The sequence below is a fragment of the Lampetra planeri genome, chromosome 5 (genome assembly GCF_965212315.1).
Source record: "Lampetra planeri chromosome 5, kcLamPlan1.2.h2, whole genome shotgun sequence".
NCBI classification, from domain to species: domain Eukaryota; kingdom Metazoa; phylum Chordata; class Hyperoartia; order Petromyzontiformes; family Petromyzontidae; genus Lampetra; species Lampetra planeri.
This window is the reverse complement of record NC_136111.1, coordinates 10,885,205-10,903,471: the sequence shown is the minus strand read 5'-3', so window position 1 is coordinate 10,903,471 and position 18,267 is coordinate 10,885,205. Positions and strand designations below refer to the sequence as shown.

General features: G+C 40.9%; 1 protein-coding gene across 2 annotated transcripts; it reads left to right on the top strand.

The window, feature by feature from the left end:
- Positions 1–622: 622 nt before the first annotated feature.
- On the top strand, positions 623–18,019 carry LOC144718844 (annexin A13-like). Of its 2 annotated transcripts, XM_078594413.1 has the most exons (12): positions 650–775; positions 1,914–1,964; positions 3,498–3,573; positions 3,691–3,785; positions 7,407–7,577; positions 11,693–11,726; positions 12,030–12,109; positions 13,741–13,809; positions 14,237–14,338; positions 15,519–15,594; positions 15,803–15,915; positions 17,646–18,019. In XM_078594413.1, exons 1-12 carry the CDS (start codon positions 761–763, stop codon positions 17,763–17,765), a joined length of 1,002 nt encoding a protein of 333 aa, XP_078450539.1. In that variant the 5' UTR covers positions 650–760; the 3' UTR covers positions 17,766–18,019. The 2 variants fall into 2 exon arrangements, with proteins under 2 accessions (XP_078450540.1, XP_078450539.1); XM_078594414.1 differs by lacking the exon at positions 1,914–1,964 and having other exon boundaries at positions 623–775.
- The last annotated feature ends 248 nt before the right edge of the window (positions 18,020–18,267 follow it).

The following is an 18,267-nucleotide window of genomic DNA, read 5'->3' as shown; positions in this document are numbered from 1 at the left end:
AAGTAAGTGTTGGTGGGGCAGTGTCTCACCAGGGCCAGTACATCAGCATTCAGTCCTTGTTGGACCAAATCTTCAATGATTGCCATGGTTTCAGGCACAGGAACTTTGGCAAACAAAGAAACTACATCGAAACTGACAAGCAAATCACCTAGAGATAGTGAGATGTCTTTAATTATAGATACCAAGTGAGCTGAATTTACACTCAAAAAGCCACAACATATCAATTAATTAATTAATTATTTAAATCAACATTGCTTTTTAATGGGAAATACTTTAAACGGTTGCAAGTTTTCTTGCATAAGAGGGCATACCATTAATGCAGACGTTTTGTACCAACTTGCAGAGTTGTTAGTGCATCAGCATTGTTTTATATTCTCGCTGCTTGTCAAAGTAATCGTAAAGTGTCCTCCTGTAGTAGTTTAAAGAATACGCACCATAGTGTGCATAATGCCCATACCTTCCTGCGTGCTCACTGTTGGTCATTACACATTTACTTTGCATTTGTGCAAATAAAAGCTGTTGTTTGCATTTCTCAGTAGTTGGATGACTGGTAATGTGCCTATCACCTGCTTTGCCTGGCACGCCTTGTTATCAGTGACGATGTGGGGTTGGAGGAGGTGGGGGGGGCATTGGTCCGGGGGGTGGTGGATGGTACGGATTGTGCAAACAATGGGCACCTCTATTTAAGTGGCTCCTCAGATGAACTCAAATCTCCGAGGACACGTTTTTTTTTACCAGAAGGCAGTTGCTACCAAACAAGATGGGAAACGTACAGGTGAGAATAAGAACTCGTGTTAATGATAACATTTGCACCAAATCGTGCATACACCCTCTTAACTGCATTGTGTTCTAGAGACTGCTGTGCTATATGTCGAAAATAATGGGCATGTTTTTGGCTCGTAATACACACATCTTTCCCACTTCAAATTACTCAGAGGACCACTGACAATAGGAATAAAAAAACTCAACACATTGCCTTAAAAATACTAAATGATATAGGCGACTTTTTGGGCAAAGGCTCTTCACAGTACATAGAGAAATGCCATTGTTTAAAACGTCACCTATTTTTTTAGTCGGTTGTATTCACGAATGTGTTGAGTTTTTTTCTGTTATTTGTGCTCGTGCACAACTGCCAATGCAGTATCATCAAATCTTTTTTTTTTACATATGCGTGGTTTTGTTTACTGTTGTAAATTTTAAATGAATGATTTTGCCGCGACGAATCGTTAACGATTGGGACGTTCTTGCAAAGAAAAACATGCGATCTTCATAAGCATATTTAAATGTATACTCATTACAGTTAATATAATATACTGTAATTTAATTAGCTCACTGCATACGTACAGTCTCAAAACATCTGAATGTAAAATGGTAATACAATCCTAGTGCCCTGGACCCTCAGTTACCCTATGGATCTGAAGTCCAGAAAATATTCTCATGGGATAATTTTTCCATATTTCAAAAAACAACGAGAGCAGTAAATAGAATGTAACCTTTTTTTAAAACGGTCACAATGTGCAGAATGTTTTAATGGACAACAATAATTTCAGATCTTCTCGACTCGTAATGTGTCTCCACCTGATTAGCTCAGCCTGAATTTTTTTTTTATCTCAGCTACACATCGTAGGGTGGATGAAGGAGTGCGGGTTTTGTTCAAGTCTAAGATCCATTATAATTAACTCCGTTGCTTTCGTGTACGAGGGAGGCACTGCTGCCCATGCTGAACCAGAAACATTTCATGCGAAATATTGTTTTTTATTCATTAACATTTAAAGTATTGTTTATTTAGAGTATGTGTCTTAATAAAATTGAAGGTCAGAGGTTCTTTTTTTCTCCAAGTAAAGTCAATGTTTAAAGCAGGTGAAACTCTTTTATGAAAAACAATACATACAATGCTTTTGTTTAATGTCCAGTGTAACCTCAAAAAGAAACAAAAAATCAAGCCGAAGAAACTTCTGCTGGCCGTATGATCTTTTTTTAAACTTAGAAGTGACGATGATCGAATTAATATTAAGTGTATTCATATCATTTATGGTATCTAAATATCATAAATCAAAAAATGCATTCTTCCTCTATAGTTTACAATAAAGTCACATTTTCACTGAACGTCTCTGATTTGCGTTTCCAGTAGCTTGTGTGTGCTGCTTTCATTTTTTGCGGGTAAATGTTGAGAGTGTGAATGTTCTCTTAATCATTTACTTCGATAAATGATTGTGATTTGTTGTCATATTCAGCTTTAAGCAGCTTGAAACCTGCTTAATCTCGCATGATTATAGTTTGAAATAAACGATGTAATTTACGAGCTGAGTTTTATAGAATGGCATCCACGTTGGAAGAATAACCTGCATTCTATGGGATGGTACAAACCATGAGCGGCTTTAAGCTTGTTTCAAATTGCTGCTTTTCATGCAGTAGCTGCTTGCTCTTAATTGCAGTGTGTCTGGAGTGGGTAATTTTTGGCGCTGGGTTGGTAGAGGCAAACTCGTGTTCGATGCTTGCCAACAATTTTCCGTTTTGTGTCTTGCTTTACTAATTTAACGACAAATGGTACAACTGATTGGGTGTTAAAATGGATCTGTCTTCATGTGTGCGTGTGTGTGCGCCCACCTATCTTATCTTCCTGCACACACACACCTGCCTTTCTGTCGTGCGTATCGCAGCATGTTTGCCCTTTTTAAAATTGCGTGACTGTTTTTAAGGGAACATCGATCGACCATGTTACCGTAGATACAATTCAAATGCATATATGCTCGTTGAGCAAAAACTTATTACATTTAAAAAGTCTAATTAATAATGTGGTCCCCAAAAGCTGTTAAAAGTTTGTAAAAAAAAATGGTAACTGCTATAGTCGTAGACTTTTTTTTATAGCACCGACTTTTAAAGATGGGAGTTGATTGTGTTTTGATTGAAGTCTTTGCACGTTTGTATTCTTTGCCTTTAATAACAGTTTGTGTTTTGTTACTGAACAAATCGATTTGTAAAATATTTTATTTGGCTTCGATCCTATTTTTTTAATCTGGTGAGTTTGAGTTTGTTTTATCTGAGAGTCACTTCGTGTAAAAAGTTATCATGCTCCTTTAAAAAAAATCATACCTTATGTGAAAACATGCAATCACAACATAGTCATAACCCATGATACTATTTAAGCTTCGAAGCATTTCAGCAGTGGCTCGTTTAAGTCCCTGCCCTTTGGGTTTAGTGACTGTTCGGTCAGCACGTACGATATCGATTCATGAAAGCCCCATGATGGTTTAAACATTTACCATGGTTCGAGTAAATTAAATAAAGCACATTTTAGGCAATATTTTTTTTACCATCCGCACAATTCAACCTACAGATTACACGACTGTAAATTGACTTCAAAGTATCCTGTAATAAAATCCAGTCAACTCTCTGTTTTATTACAAGGTTAGGCAAAGGTATAAACCGCATCTCTGATTTAGTGTGCGAATGACTACATGTGGATGTGTGCACCCATTTTCTTTCTTTGTCTGCAGCCTACAATTCACCCCTATGCTGACTTCAATGCAGCCAAGGATGCTAAAGACCTTAGGAAGGCATGCAAAGGACTAGGTGAAACATTTTCCCCACTTGTGTACATCTTAACACCATGTATTGCAGTCATTGTGACAGCCAATATATCCTTTTTGAAGTTCATCAATGTTTTAATAGTTTTTTTTGGCATTTTAGGCACAGATGAAGATAAAATCATTGAAATTTTGGCAAATCGCACTGCCAAGCAACGTCACGAGGTCAAGGAAGAGTACAAGCGTTCATTTGGAGATGTAAGTTGCTACTGTGACGCCTTGTGTTCAAATCATGAAGCCATTCATCTTGACTGTGTAAGTTTAACAATAAGATAGTTATAGTGAACCTGGCAATATAGGTTTAATACCTGGCCACAGTGGCAAGTCATGAATATCATCTGAACTGGTCCTGGGTTCCGCCTTCACCAACTAGCACTGAACAGCGTGGTGCAGTTTGTATTTTTAAATAACCCTCCATTACCAATACGGTGTGAGAAGGCCTTAGCAGTGGGTTGACACATGGATTAATTTCACGTAGAATATTTTCAGGATCGTTGGTAGACTGGACTACTAGGCACATGAAGAGTAGCCACAGCCATAGCTAGATGTGGCATGCCAAGTTCATAAATATGTTGTACTCGATCACTCATTAGAGAAGCATTGGTTGGTAATGGTCTGTTCCTTTAAATAATGTGTTCTATAAAACCATTGAATAGCGATGGTAAAATCAGACAGCCATGGTTAACTCCAGCTGCTGTCTAGAACCATTTCCCCAGATGTTCACCGATGAATACTGCACTTGTGTTTTGTTGTATTTGTGTATTGCTTCTACACTGGTGACCGGTTTAATTCCAAAGACAGAATTAGGAACAGATGGATTAGACAACATGACAAGGTTCATGGCATCATGCAATCGGCTCAGGAAAGTAATGTGCTTGGACAAAACAGCGTGAGAAGGCCGATAAAGAACCACCATAGTGCCGTGGCGGCCAAGGAATAGAATGCACCACCGAGAAGAAGTGGAGCGAGAAGAAGTAGAGCAGGGAGATGGTGCGATGAAATCAGTGCGTTATCAGGTGCTAGAGGTGGATTGTTGCATCACAGGACGCCGAGAGGTAGCAGAGATCTACACTATGGGAACCTCATTTGCCAGTAAAAATATGATAATTGGTTCTTTACCCTTCTATCTGGCAACAAAACTGACACCTTTTTACAAGGAGTCATGTTTGCATAGACCGCAATACCTGCAGTCATAATACAAACAAAAGACAGTGCACATTATCAGAGTTATGTTCTTTTGTTTGTATTATGACTGCAGGTATTGCGGTCTATGCAAACATGACTCCTTGTAAAAAGGTGTCAGTTTTGTTGCCAGATAGAAGGGTAAAGAACCAATTATCAGGTAGCAGAGACTTTGGGACGCTTTTAAACAAATGCATTATAAGGTTGCACTCATTACACACAAAGTGCTCGCCACAAATGAACCACAATACCTTGCTGATCCAGTCAAGGAGCATTAACCATCACGCATACTCGGGGCATCCTCCCATCAGATTTTGGATAGCCATCGAACGATGCCGGTCACTGCATTGCGCGCTTTCAGATGCGCTTCTGTGGCCGTCTGGCACGCTCTTCCTTCCCTTATTAGGGAATCACTGGAGCTATGCACTTTTAAATATAGAGTGAAAACTCATTTCTTTAGAACTGCTTTTTCTGTTTAGTTTGTCCTTCCCGCGCACATCTGATTTGCCAGGTCGGCTACAAGCGAAAGAAGTCCAAACGTACATACATACGAATTATGGCTGATGATGATTCCTATTAACTTTGTCCATTGTTTTAGCCATGAATCTGTAGGTCTCATAAACTATGCTTCCATGAACCAGCTTCCCCCATCTCTTTCAAAGCAAACATTGCATTGAGCTCTTAGCGATATGACGACCGCATTAACAAAAGGACGCATCCGCTGGTTAAGCCGTTGCTGTGATACACCTGCTGACATGCGTGATATGGAGAATGTTGCTAGGCTGGACGCAACGTCTTGCGATAAGGGTAACAGGCACTAGGTGGAGCCAAGGTAATACGGTGAGTCATTCGTGATTCCAAAGCAGTCTCTGCATGTATCGTGTTTACATGATCAATATTGGCAATACCCAATGTGAATATTTGCTCAGCTGAAGTTAATTAAACGCAGGTATGCAATTAAATAGAACTAACATTATTTTTCTTGTCAAATAACCACACGGTGGATTCTACGTTGACCTAACACTAATTAATTGATTTGTCTGCTTGAATGTTTATTATATACAGGATGGTGGTCCAGATGTCTGATCATCCCCAATTCATTGACTCCTCATATGTTGTTTGCTAATTCATTACTGTTTTAACACCCATTTGTATATTTGGAGAGAATAAAGTGGGGGCCACACGACATCTGGACCACCCTGTACATAGTTGGGATGCATTTTATGAATAACAAAATACGCAGTGGGATCCAAGTGGCACGTTTCATTATTGAAATACCAAAAATCCACACGTATGTTTTTTTTCCCTTCTGAAATGATCCTTGTATCGGGATGTTTATGCAGTTTGGTAAATAAATGAAGGGATAGCAATAAAAAAATGCATGCAGCTATATCAGCAACCTGAATGTTGTACTACTATTCATTGACCTCATATGGAAATAGTCATTACATGCTGTAACTTAAATCGAATAGCTCCACTTGCAAAATATACTGATCTTGTTTTTCCTGGTTCCGATGTGTCATTCAATAAAAGCAGCGATTGTCCTCTATTGTTGGACTGTTGGCAAGGCCAAACTAACATTGGCCAAGTCACGCCATTTATTGCACTGTTGTGGCTTCAAATGCTGATAGCAACGAAATATGTCATGCATTCATGATGGAACGACAACATGAGCGATTGTGTTAGCGAGCTGCAGAGCTGTAATGGGAAGCCCAAAGCAACAATTTCTCTATTATCACTACATAAAAAAATCATTACGGTAGAGTCGTGGTGCAATGCTCAGTATACTATCATATGAACCTGACTATTTGAGTTCGACTCCCAGCCATGGGTAATATGAGGGGCTAGTTATGGCTGAAACGATCCTGGCCCCTCCTTTACCAAACCACGCTGACTAACGTGGTGATGTGGGCCAGGGTTGTTTTAGTTTTAGGGGGTCTTGTTTTTTATATTCAAATTCCTTACCTTTATTTTATTACCACTACTCATACCCGAAGCCAAATTACCTATATGATTTTTCACAGTGCTACAGTATTTTTTTTTGGCCATTATAAAGGAGTATAAATTAGCGGGTCTCTAAAAATCTGAGGCCCCTGCTTTAATCTGGCGCTGCGTGTGGGACCAGGCTTTGGGTGCTTTGTATCTCATTTACCTTAGCACACCTGATCTGATCCATCATTGTGCAATTGACCATTATGGTTGGTTTTCCACTGGCAATTTACTGAACCGAGCTGGAACCAAATCGTGCTCAACTGGCCTCACAAGAAATCTGAATCTGGCTAGGGGCCAAACTGTACCTAGGGTGGGAATAATTATATGTGCAATGTGTCTGACATCATCACACCCAAACAGAATCAATAAACTCACTTTCAGTCAGAGCCTTGGGGTTCTGAAGAAGTGTGTGTGTGAGGGTATGTGTAGACCAGTGTGTGAGAGTGTGTGCATCAACTCAAACGTAGTGTCACCATATCTTCTCAATGCATGTGACCTCAATGACACAGCTTCGGCTTATGCAGTGGAAAAAAGCAACCTGGTGTCTCCTCATCTGCACCGTCATTGCCTGACATGGCCTCGGCATAGCTCGGATGCACTGTGGGAAAAAAGAGGCATTCCCTTTGCTGTGACGTTGCTGTGCAGGACCTGGTCGAGGTGCTCAAGGGTGAGCTGAAGGGCGACTTGGAGAAGGTGGTGCTGGCACTCATGGACCTGCCGGCTGTGTACGATGCCAAGGAGCTGCGCAAGGCCATGAAGGGCGCTGGCACGGATGAGGAAGTGCTCGTGGAGATCTTGTGCACCCGCACCAACAAGGTCTCTCCCCGCAGTCAGCCACCCACAGTACACCGCGCCACTCGCAGTGGACACATCAACTTTACCAACTTTACCAACTGCCTTTTGGTTTTGTATATCGATTTCATTCCCGTGTGCTATCGGTATCACATCATGGTCATTATTCGGAAAGCTCGCAGGGAAGTGTGACCCCCGTTTGTCCGAATATTGCTATGCAAGTAGAGTTTCACAGAACTTCTTCTGAAAAATCCTTTTAGTGGCTTTTTTTATCTTCACAAGACAAACACCAATATCGTGATCCAACGTGTTATATGTAGTTTAAGTCACATGCCCGCTGCAGCCATTAGAGGTGCCATAGACACTAAAATGTACAAAAAAACATAACACAAATATTGCCGAAGTTAAATTGCAAGGGGGCTGTGGAGGGGGACGTGAGGTGGGGGGGATCATTATATGCTCTATTCCATCGATGGTGCCAATTTACTATTATTGATTACACAGCAAGTTATTTTCATTTTAAGAACTACAGGCGGATAATAGGCTCCGCAAAACAACAATAACAGTTAAACAATACAACAGAATAAATCCGAAATGAATAGGCCATAGCTTCCGGCATAGGAATGTGGACTTTCCTGCACTGGGCAAGACAACAATGGAGACACATTGACATGTTTTCATCCAGTTAAATATTGAGATATTGCCCATTTTACGTCTACGAATGTATATTGGAACCACATTTAGAATGCAATGTTTTGTATCACACAAGCTGAAGAGAGTCATTTAAAAATATAACCTTGTATGCTGCAGTAGGCTTGCTAAAACATGGGTTAACTGTTATTCGCAAATGTTTATGCAATTTATGTTTGCATATAATTAAATATAGGTTGTTGTTTTCTCTTTATTGCAAATATGTACAATTCAGATACTGTGCAACGTTATGCTTCACAAATTATCTTAGGGGTGTTTCACGAAGGGAATTTTGGGTAAAATGGGATGTGGACATCGGGTACAAATGTCATCTAAATATATAAAAGTGAAATTTGTGAATATGTGTGTCTGTTCGAAATGTTTAGCTTACTTCCCGACATGCAACATGAAATTTGGCATGTGGTTAGCTTCCAGACTGTACACAATGCACAAAGTATAACAATAGACTTTTGTATTTTGGGGGGGGAGGCGCATATATTCGATATATTTTGCACGGCAAGTGAGCCGTGATGTCACATCTGTGATGTCACCCGCATGCGGCAGCGTCACGCAGTGTGCCTGCTGACGTCACGCATCCACCCCCCACCCTCCGCGTAGGCCGTCTATTAATCCAAGACAAGAATCCAAGTCCCGGGCGAAGCCGGGTAGTAAAGCTAGTCAAAATATAAAAATTAAGCGTGAAACAGTGTCACATACTGCGCTATGAACCCATCTCTCTTAATTCAATTCCCCACTATGGCTGATGTAGCTCGTCCGCCCTGACCCCTCTCATCCCGTCATGAATCCTTGCCAGGGGGTACAGGTGGGGTTAATAAACAGCAACAATTAAAAATATGTATTGTAAAGTTCAGAAACGATGAGAGAGTAGGTCTTCTGCGTTGTGTTCTGCCTTCCGGAGAAGTGGGCTACTCCACAACAGCCGAGCACCGAGAGGATTTGTGAAACGGCGGAACTTTATTTCGAAGTGTTCCTCAGAAGGGCAAATTGCGTCTCTGCATTAGCGATCAGAGGCACCCTCCACATCACAACACCGCAGCTGAATTCCTCACGCACCAAGAGCGCCCAAATATACATTGGGAGCATGCCTCGTACTCTCCTGGGTGCAAATGGGGCTGGGAGTCCAATCATTGATCAACATTTCCTTCTCTTATAAACACATTCCTGCGGAGGGAGCTGGTAGGAACGTTGAGTTGCTCGGTTAATGGCCAGGGTCAACGGCGGCGTGGTGTATTCCGCAAATATGCCCGACTGTGAGGGCGGGCACAAGCAGGCGTGAGTAGGTTAAATGTTGAGTTTTATAAGGGCACCACGGGGTGACCAGCCCCTCCCCACCCAGCCCCTCCCCACCCTCCCCTCCCCACCCAGCCCCTCCCCACCCTCCCCACCCAGCCCCTCCCCATCCTCCCCTCTCCACCCAGCCCCACCCCTCCCATTTTTGGATGCACGACGGACGGACACAATAATCCCCTGTGGGCTGGTGGAACCAGGTGGTTCCTACCAGTATAACCGCACCTGGCTACCCGTAGCGATTAGCAGAGTGCGCAATTGTACGTGTGATTAATCACAGGCGAGCTCACACCGGCTACACTGACATTAATAGCGAGTGATATCAGAAGTAGAGTCAAACAACCCCACATGACTGACATGGCATGGGGAGGCCTTCATGCAGCAGTGGATTGACCAATTTTTTTCCGTTATTATTGCTACTACGTTAGTACTGTATTATAAAATGGAAACGTTCGTAAATAAATTATTGAAATTATATTTTCGGAGTTGTTAAGAGACAGGATTTAGTCATGAATCAAATGATGGAATAGTAAGAAAAATTTGGAAAATTTATGTTTACCATGACCTTAATATGAATATTTGTCTGAACTTGCGAAGTTCAATGAGCGAATCACATTTCATACACTGGTGTTGATTAGCGAGCAATGGAAAGGAATGCAAATACTTTTTCCAATTATCCAATTCTTGACCTCATCAAAACCCAATAATTTATTCATGAGTGTAATAATTCAGTGATCCTTAACATTTCAACATCCATATTGAAAACATCCAACATAAATGTAAAGCGTATATTCTTCGTAATTATATGAGATTAAAACATTTGTTCCGGCTATTCTCAATGCACTAATGGATGAAGGCCTCCAAATGCCATGTCGTTAATGTGGGATTGTTTTACCATACTTCACAATGCTGGTCAGTGCGGGTTGGTGATGGACGGAGAACTTAAGCAGTTATGATATAACTCACCACCGATGTTAGTCGTTGCAGGCATTCGAATTTCAGTAGCAGCAATATAACCACTACACCACCGGATTAAATGTAGTATTGTTGCTTGCTATCTTCATTCAGTAGACAATGTTAGGTCGTTGAACTTTCTCACCGTACGTAGCCAACCGTGCTCATCGAAGGTGTAGGTAATAAATTGGTGTTGTACGAGCAATGACGTCTTCTTTCCACGCTTGCCTTTGACTAACTGTCAAATCAGATCCTGCGAACACAAGAATCAAACCATTTTATTACATGCATATCTCATTGTCGTAGGGTATCTGGTTGTTGATGTGGGAACCACCTTCAACGTCTTATCATTCAAGATTATCACATTGTAACATTTATTAGCACTGTTAGCTGTGGTAAACATAAGATAGTCACTGACCCCAGCAAGGCTATCAACCCAAGGCCCCAACATGTGTGTCCACAGCAGAATTAACTGCCATTCTGCCAACTTCCTATCAATCTATGGTCCAAACTCTGCTGTGACCATAATAGATGTCGATAGTGTATTATAGAATGTATATATATCGTTACAAGTCAAACAAGTCAATTATTAATGGTTTTGGCTTTAAGATATTTGAGTTAGTTTTTTTCTGCTTGGTTTATGTAAGATATTTCAAAACAAATCTCATTGCACTGCAATTCAGTTTTGTTTTACTTGGTGGCGAAATACCAGATGTGCTAGACGGCATTCGACAGTTTTGTGACAAACTATGAATAACAAATAATAATTTGCAATGAGTCGAAATGTGATGGAATTTGGGACAAATACAAATGCTTTATGTAAACAATGAATGCTAAAATACTTTCACACCTCAGCCATTTGTATACACTGTACAGCACTCTTCATAAGAATCCACTGCTGGATGAGGGCCTCCCCTGAGCCAGAGCCAGTGGTGGAAATTCCACATTTCTGTGGTGGGGTTCAGACTATCCATAAGAAAACCACAGTTGACTTCACAAATTGTCACTCATTTGATTGACTCTGGAGGGATTAAGGCACCACGTTGGCCCCAAGATGGATTTTCTTCCCAAGCCACACACTCTACCCACACACTTCCATGTATCTGATAGATAATCATAAAAAAACAAGTTTGCAGTCAAGCTAACAATGAAGAAGCTAACACTTTATTATTTTTCTCTGCTTCCAGCAAATCCAAAGAATGCGCCTCGTCTACAATGAACGTGAGTATGAGATACGCACACGGTTGATGTTTGTGTAATAAAACACTGATTTTCGTCATTGACAATTCGTAGCAAATGAAAAAACACACACTACACGACATACTTATTTGAGACTGAGTCGACTCAGGGAGAGGCCCAGGACCGATTCAGATAATCGTCACTGGTGGTGGCCGTAATTAGGAATCAATCTCGGGTCGCCAGGTTTGTAGCGTAGCATGCTAAAGTTCATACTGGCGCTCCTCACAAAATAACATACACACACGCACACTGTGCATTCGTTTAATGTTTGTGAACCTCGTTTAGTTTTTGACAGGGACCTTGAGTCAGACCTGAAGAGTGAGACCAGCGGTGCGGTGGAGAAGCTTTTGGTCGCCCTGGTACAGGTGAGGGGTCGCCACACAAGTGACAGGGCACGATGACTAAAATAGACTTCCATGGATCATAACAATGGATTTTTCATGCATCAGTATATTGGAAGGTAAACCCACAACATTTCCTATTCGAGTTTGCCAAAGTAGTAACTAATTGGCACGTTTTGTTTACGTAACAAACCTTACGAATTGGCTGTCTCAGGTGGTGGCATGTTTAATGACATCTTTGTGTTTACGCGATTTAACCCAAAAAACATCGGTTGCAAAAGCCTACGTGTTCAACTGATTAAACTATTATGTATATCTGTCATTATGCACATGTAACATGTTAAATTTGCATATGAATGGATGCATGCTTTATACATAAATAAGAATGTCCAAATTTATACAAATTGTGCTGATGGCATCATGCAATGAGAATGAGAATCCCAAAAATATATATTCTTGGGTCTTTCGGTAAAGTCACGTAGATAGGTTCAAAGAAAATAATCAAAAATAACAGAAAACTACGACGTTTCAATTGCAACGCAAACTTCAAGATGACGACCGCTTCCTGCAGTCACGAAAGCTTTAAGTCAAGAATCCCAAAAATCTTGCACAACTGTGTGCCCTGTCTCACAGTGGACGACTGCAGATGAGATTTTTGACAGGATTTCAGAAAAAAACCTTCTAATGTCTTTTTTGATCCTTAAAACGTTTCTGTTCACCCTGCTATGAAGTTACCACATAGCAGTCAAATTGATCTATTTGTATTTCTTAATTAGCAGGGCTTGAATTTATCCAAATAAAGTGTGAAACCAAACGTGTCTTAAGGGGGTATTTTTATTTTCTCTCCTGACTGGGCTTAGACCTATCAACTTGCTATGCTTGAGAACCAGATGCAATTATGCATTGCATCCTGGATTCAAACCCAGGTATAATCAGCATTGTGAGCCATGTGCTCTGACCTCTGAGCCACCCAGCCACCTGTGAATGGAGACATTCGGTAGACATAAAAAAAACTCCACCATTGGAGAGGAAGATAGAGTTAAATATATTTAAATCCGTTCAGGACCTGCTGGGTTACAACCCTTAGATTTTACACAACGCAAGTTCTCCAATTATCACGTTATGGTAAAACAATGGTATACGCAAGAGAGCATTTAAAAAAAGTTAAATTACTTCAGTAGCACCGCTTCATTGGGAGAGGAAGAAATGTCACCTGAGACAGAGATGCACGGTGGGGAGGAGAAGAGTGTGTGTGGCTAAAGGGGCAGTTTTCTACCTTTAAACTTTTAGTCGGCTGTTGCATGTCGCAAATGGGAAAATATTCAATAGTTTCCAACCAACAGGAACAAGTCACCAATACGTTTTACCGATTTTTTTTCTTCAATGAAAACCCATTACTGAATAGCCTAGTGATTTCCATATGTTCAGTAATTGGTGTTTCATCTGAAATAGCAACAGAGTTAGGAAAACGTATGTCCGCCGTCCTTTTGGCAGGAAAACAATTTACCTCTTCTGAAATGTTTTAGCTGGGTGCGACTACATGGCTAGTGAGTATTTTATCCATTTATGTAACACATTTTTTACGAATGGCTAATACATCAACTTGTAAAGGTTTGATATTTGTGTTCCATAAATGTTTGGTTCTGTCTCCATAGGGGAATCGTGATGAAAGCACCGATGTGAATATGTCGTTGGCCAACAGTGATGCCAAGGAGCTTTACGAGGTATGCACAAGGCAAAAACAAACATGGTCCGGCATGGTATGCTATACATTTAAACAGCCTATTGTGCTGCAAGTAATCTTTTTAATTCTTCGAAAATATATTCCATTATTATTTAAAGGTCAGATTTTACACACAATGGCATAATAAATGTCCCTGTTGCAAGAAAACTGCTAGTTTCTTAATAATTAGCTCTTACATCCACTAATTACTTCCCATGGATTTAATTAATTGTCCACAAATTAGTGATATGGGACATTTAAGATCGACAATGTGTTGCCGCTCCAACCTCTTCATCGGTCCACTCGTGCAGAGCCAGACGTGTGCCCAAGAGCGCTCGTCATCATTTGCTGCAGATGTGCTATGGAAGCGCTGTTTCGCGGTGGCCGCGCGTGTTGGTGGAGTTTCTCACTTTGGACCTGTGTTGCAGGCAGGAAAAGGGCACTGGGGAACGGACGAGCTGGCATTCAACTCTGTGCTGGCAACGAGAAACATGATGCAGCTGCGCGCCACCTTCAAGGCTTACAAAACGGTACCTCACCTCATCATGGGACCTCACCTCTTTTTGCCGTGACGTTTCCTAACTTGTGCTCTCATTGGGACTTTTGTTTTTTACGGTCGTATTTCTCTGATGGTTTTCATGGTTGTACTGTGTGTTGTTTAGCACGGTGTCTGACATTTAGCTCCACCTTCTGGGAGCTTCTTTAGCAACTGAATATAATCCCAGCTCCCGGCACATGGAGCAACATCAAACATCTAACTGACCAAAGGGTTGTACATATATATACACATCTCTGTGTCCTGGGATTGATATCAAACTGCATTTATTGATGATGTCGCCTGAACAATTCCAAGGAGGAAGACAGCGAAAAACCATCTCAACTCTTTAATTCATGGACCAAAGCATAAATCGGTACCACCTAAAATACCAACACTTTAGTTGTACCAAAATATGTATATGGTTCATAAGAGTGAATTACTTGAAAACTCTTTACTTTTCAGTGGTTATCACATAATTTACATAGATACATTGGAAACACTAAGTTATGCCACCTCACGCAGTACTGTCAAGTGAGAATATTTGGTTTGGGGCTCATGGACAAGTTCATCTCTTCGGCTCAAGAAGTGTGGTTACGTAGTTTTGCGTTGCCAGGTGAAGATTGGCGAGGTATGGTTGGGACTGTGTGAGCAGCTGCCCTTGGTCAGACAGCTTAATAGGAGAAGATACATCCTCATTTAAAAAAAAAAATTCTATTATAACATGACTGTATTAATTTATCATTTACAGCCATGTGTCAGATCCTTGAGGGCTGTAATAACTTGTGTTTTCCTGTGTTATTTTGCACATATCTCTTTGCGTGTTCTGGAAACTCTATTTTGACGGAATTTTAGTCTTAAGATACATTTTCTGAATAAGGAAACTTTCTAAATTACAGGTATAATGATATATTGATTAATACTATCCATGTTAAAGCTCATGATGCATGCACTGAATTACAAGAGTAATAATCAATGTTTTTACAATACGTTTACATAACCCCGACGGGCACGGGATGAAAAAAACGGAAAATGATTACTGAACTCAATGGATTCTGAATCGTTAAAATCTCCACTAAATGATACATTATTTCAGTTATAGCAGCCGATTATGTAATGTACAAGTAATATGACGTCAAGTCTTGCGTAGCATGTTGCTTTCTATTGTTTTGTAGAACCATGGAGAGGACATTGAAGATGTCGTCAAGAGTGAAACATCTGGGATGCTGCAGGATGCTTACCTGGCTATTGGTAATTGTGTTACCTGCTGTTCATTACAAACTATGCAATTGTTGACATTTAAAACGCCAGACTTAACATTCACTCCTTTGGCATGGTGAATAGTATGTTTGTATGCCAGTAAAACGCCCTGCACATGGTCAGCATAATTACGCCAACTTTTTGAAGTATGCGCTGTGTTTTCATACGGATAATTTACAAAGCTTTGATGTCCTTCCAGTCCACTGTGCAGAGGATGCGCAGGAATACTTTGCAAAGAAGCTATACAAGTCGATGAAAGGGGTTGGCACAGATGATGATACACTCATCCGTTGCATTGTCAGCCGTTCCCAGGTAAGTGGCCCTGGGGGATAGTGGTACATGAGTGCAATGACAACATTCTTTGAGGGCAGCGGCTTTTAGACAGCCATCAAACAAAGACGGCCACTGCATTGCGCGCTTTCAGATGCGCTTCTGTGGCCGTCTGGCACGCTCTTCCTTCCCTTATTAGGAAATCACTGGAGTTATGCACTTTTAAATATAGATTGAAAACTCATTTAATAATAATAGGGTTTAGCACTGCTTTTTCTGTTCAGTTTGTTGTCCTTCCCCCGCACCTCCGATTAGCACGGTTGGTTATGTTCGGTGTGAAAGACGTTCTACATATATTCTCGTGTCATCATACCACTAACAGCACTGAATTGGTAATGACCAAAGCCTTTTGTTTGGATGGAGGGATGGGGCTGGGGAAAAGTACACACTCCCTCGTGATAGGCGTTATGAACGGAACATTTCATAATCGGAGCAGTCACCCAGAAAGGAACAAAATGACACGTGAAATGTGTTCTGTTCACAATTCATCAGGGGTGTAATGGAGGGGGGGGGGGGTATCTTGGGACTAGAAACTCTGTTAAGAATCCAGTGAGATTTATTTTCGTGTAAAGTAGGCGCTTTAGCAAGTCATTGCTTAGGCCGCTGCTCGTTGAATACTATGACATATGCAGCAGCTGATGTCAGGATAGAAATAACGAGGGGTCATTTCTATTTAAATCTCACTCGTGGGGACCATCGGCATACGTGCAGAATATCATTAATCGATTGCTGTGAATCTATGTCTGCATGGCAAATTTAGCTGCGTGCCATTATATTAATTAAACTCGTGCTGAAGGGTTTAATTTAAGGGCTGTTCAAACTCCAGCCCAAGGGCCCCACCCCGGCCCGCCGAGAGCTTTATTCCGACTCACGACGTAACTCCAATTTACTATTAAACACGGTCCACCTTCACTTTGGAATTGCATGAGTCAATTATTTCACAGAAAAGTGTGGAGAATATTAAAGTAAACCATCGTGGTCAGTATGTAGGCTCTGTAGTGACGTAGGGGGGCTGAAGTTGGGAGGGGCGGTGGTGCGGTGGGGTCAGCTTGGAGACTGTGGACTGCAGTTTGATGGCACAAAGTGTTGTAACAAGTATAACCCGTAAAAACAAAGTTTTTCACTATCAATCCTTTATATACGTGGCGGCTAGAGTCCTCTCGTCCTCTGGCTTGAGATGGCTGCCACCTATGGGTCAGATGATTGCATTGCACCATTAAGCAATTGGTAATTAAATATAATATTTTTGTCCTAAAAAGTGTAAAATTTTGGAAAAAATTTTTTACGAACATTAATTATCACGCACAACGAGTCTGTGTGCAAAATTTCAGCTCGATTGGATCACGGGAAGTGGGTTCAAAAACGACCGAAAAATTTGCACGGTCCTAAGCGCGCAAGCGAACTTAATATAAATGATTAAAAAATACACTTCGCCCCTTTCTCTTCTCTCACAGCACTGCTCATCACGTTTTCTTACCCTCTCATCTATCTTCTAGATACACATCGTATATCTCTTATGCATAAATCTCTTATCTTTATTTACTTATTATATGCCTCTGGCCTGCGCTGGGTTTTAAACGTTTCCATTTTCCATGGCCTGGTTGTGAGATAATGTGTTTGGTCGAGTAACACGTTGTAATTGTTACCCCTGTTTCTAAGCCATTACAATATTTGCCAACGTGTTCAAACGAAATGCATGTCAAATTGTGCAGATTGACTTGGGCACCATCAAAGATACCTTCCAGAAAAAATATGAGAAGACACTTGCCTCCTATGTTGCTGGCGACTGCAGTGGAGACTACAAGAAGATACTGCTGGCTATCATACATTAAACCTTGCACCGAATGTTTAACCTGCAGACCGAATGACAATGCATTCATTCAACATGTTTTTACAAATGGCACAAGGCCAATTTCCATAGTTCCCCCAGTTAATTCTCTTGGCCGTTTTTAGTGCACTGAGATGATATAGCAGAAGATGAGTAGATTGTCAGTTTAATTTTTGACGATAAACTGATTTGAGTGTGATTTTTTTAAAAGCATTAAATGTATTCTACATATCAGTTCCAATAAAATGCTCAAGCCCCCGTAAGCCGTTTATGTCATTTATCACTAATTTCTCAGGCCATTTTACGGGTTGACACATTTGATGCGTGTTTGGTCAATTACATGGGGCTACAGGAACACGTGTTTGTGTGTGTATATATCATAAAACCCTTTTTAATGCACTGCTGGATGAAGGCCTCACCATTCCGTGTCAGTAATGAGGTTCGTTTGACCATACTTAACCATGGTGGAAAGTGTGAGTTGGTGAAGTAGAAGGGCCCAGCATCAG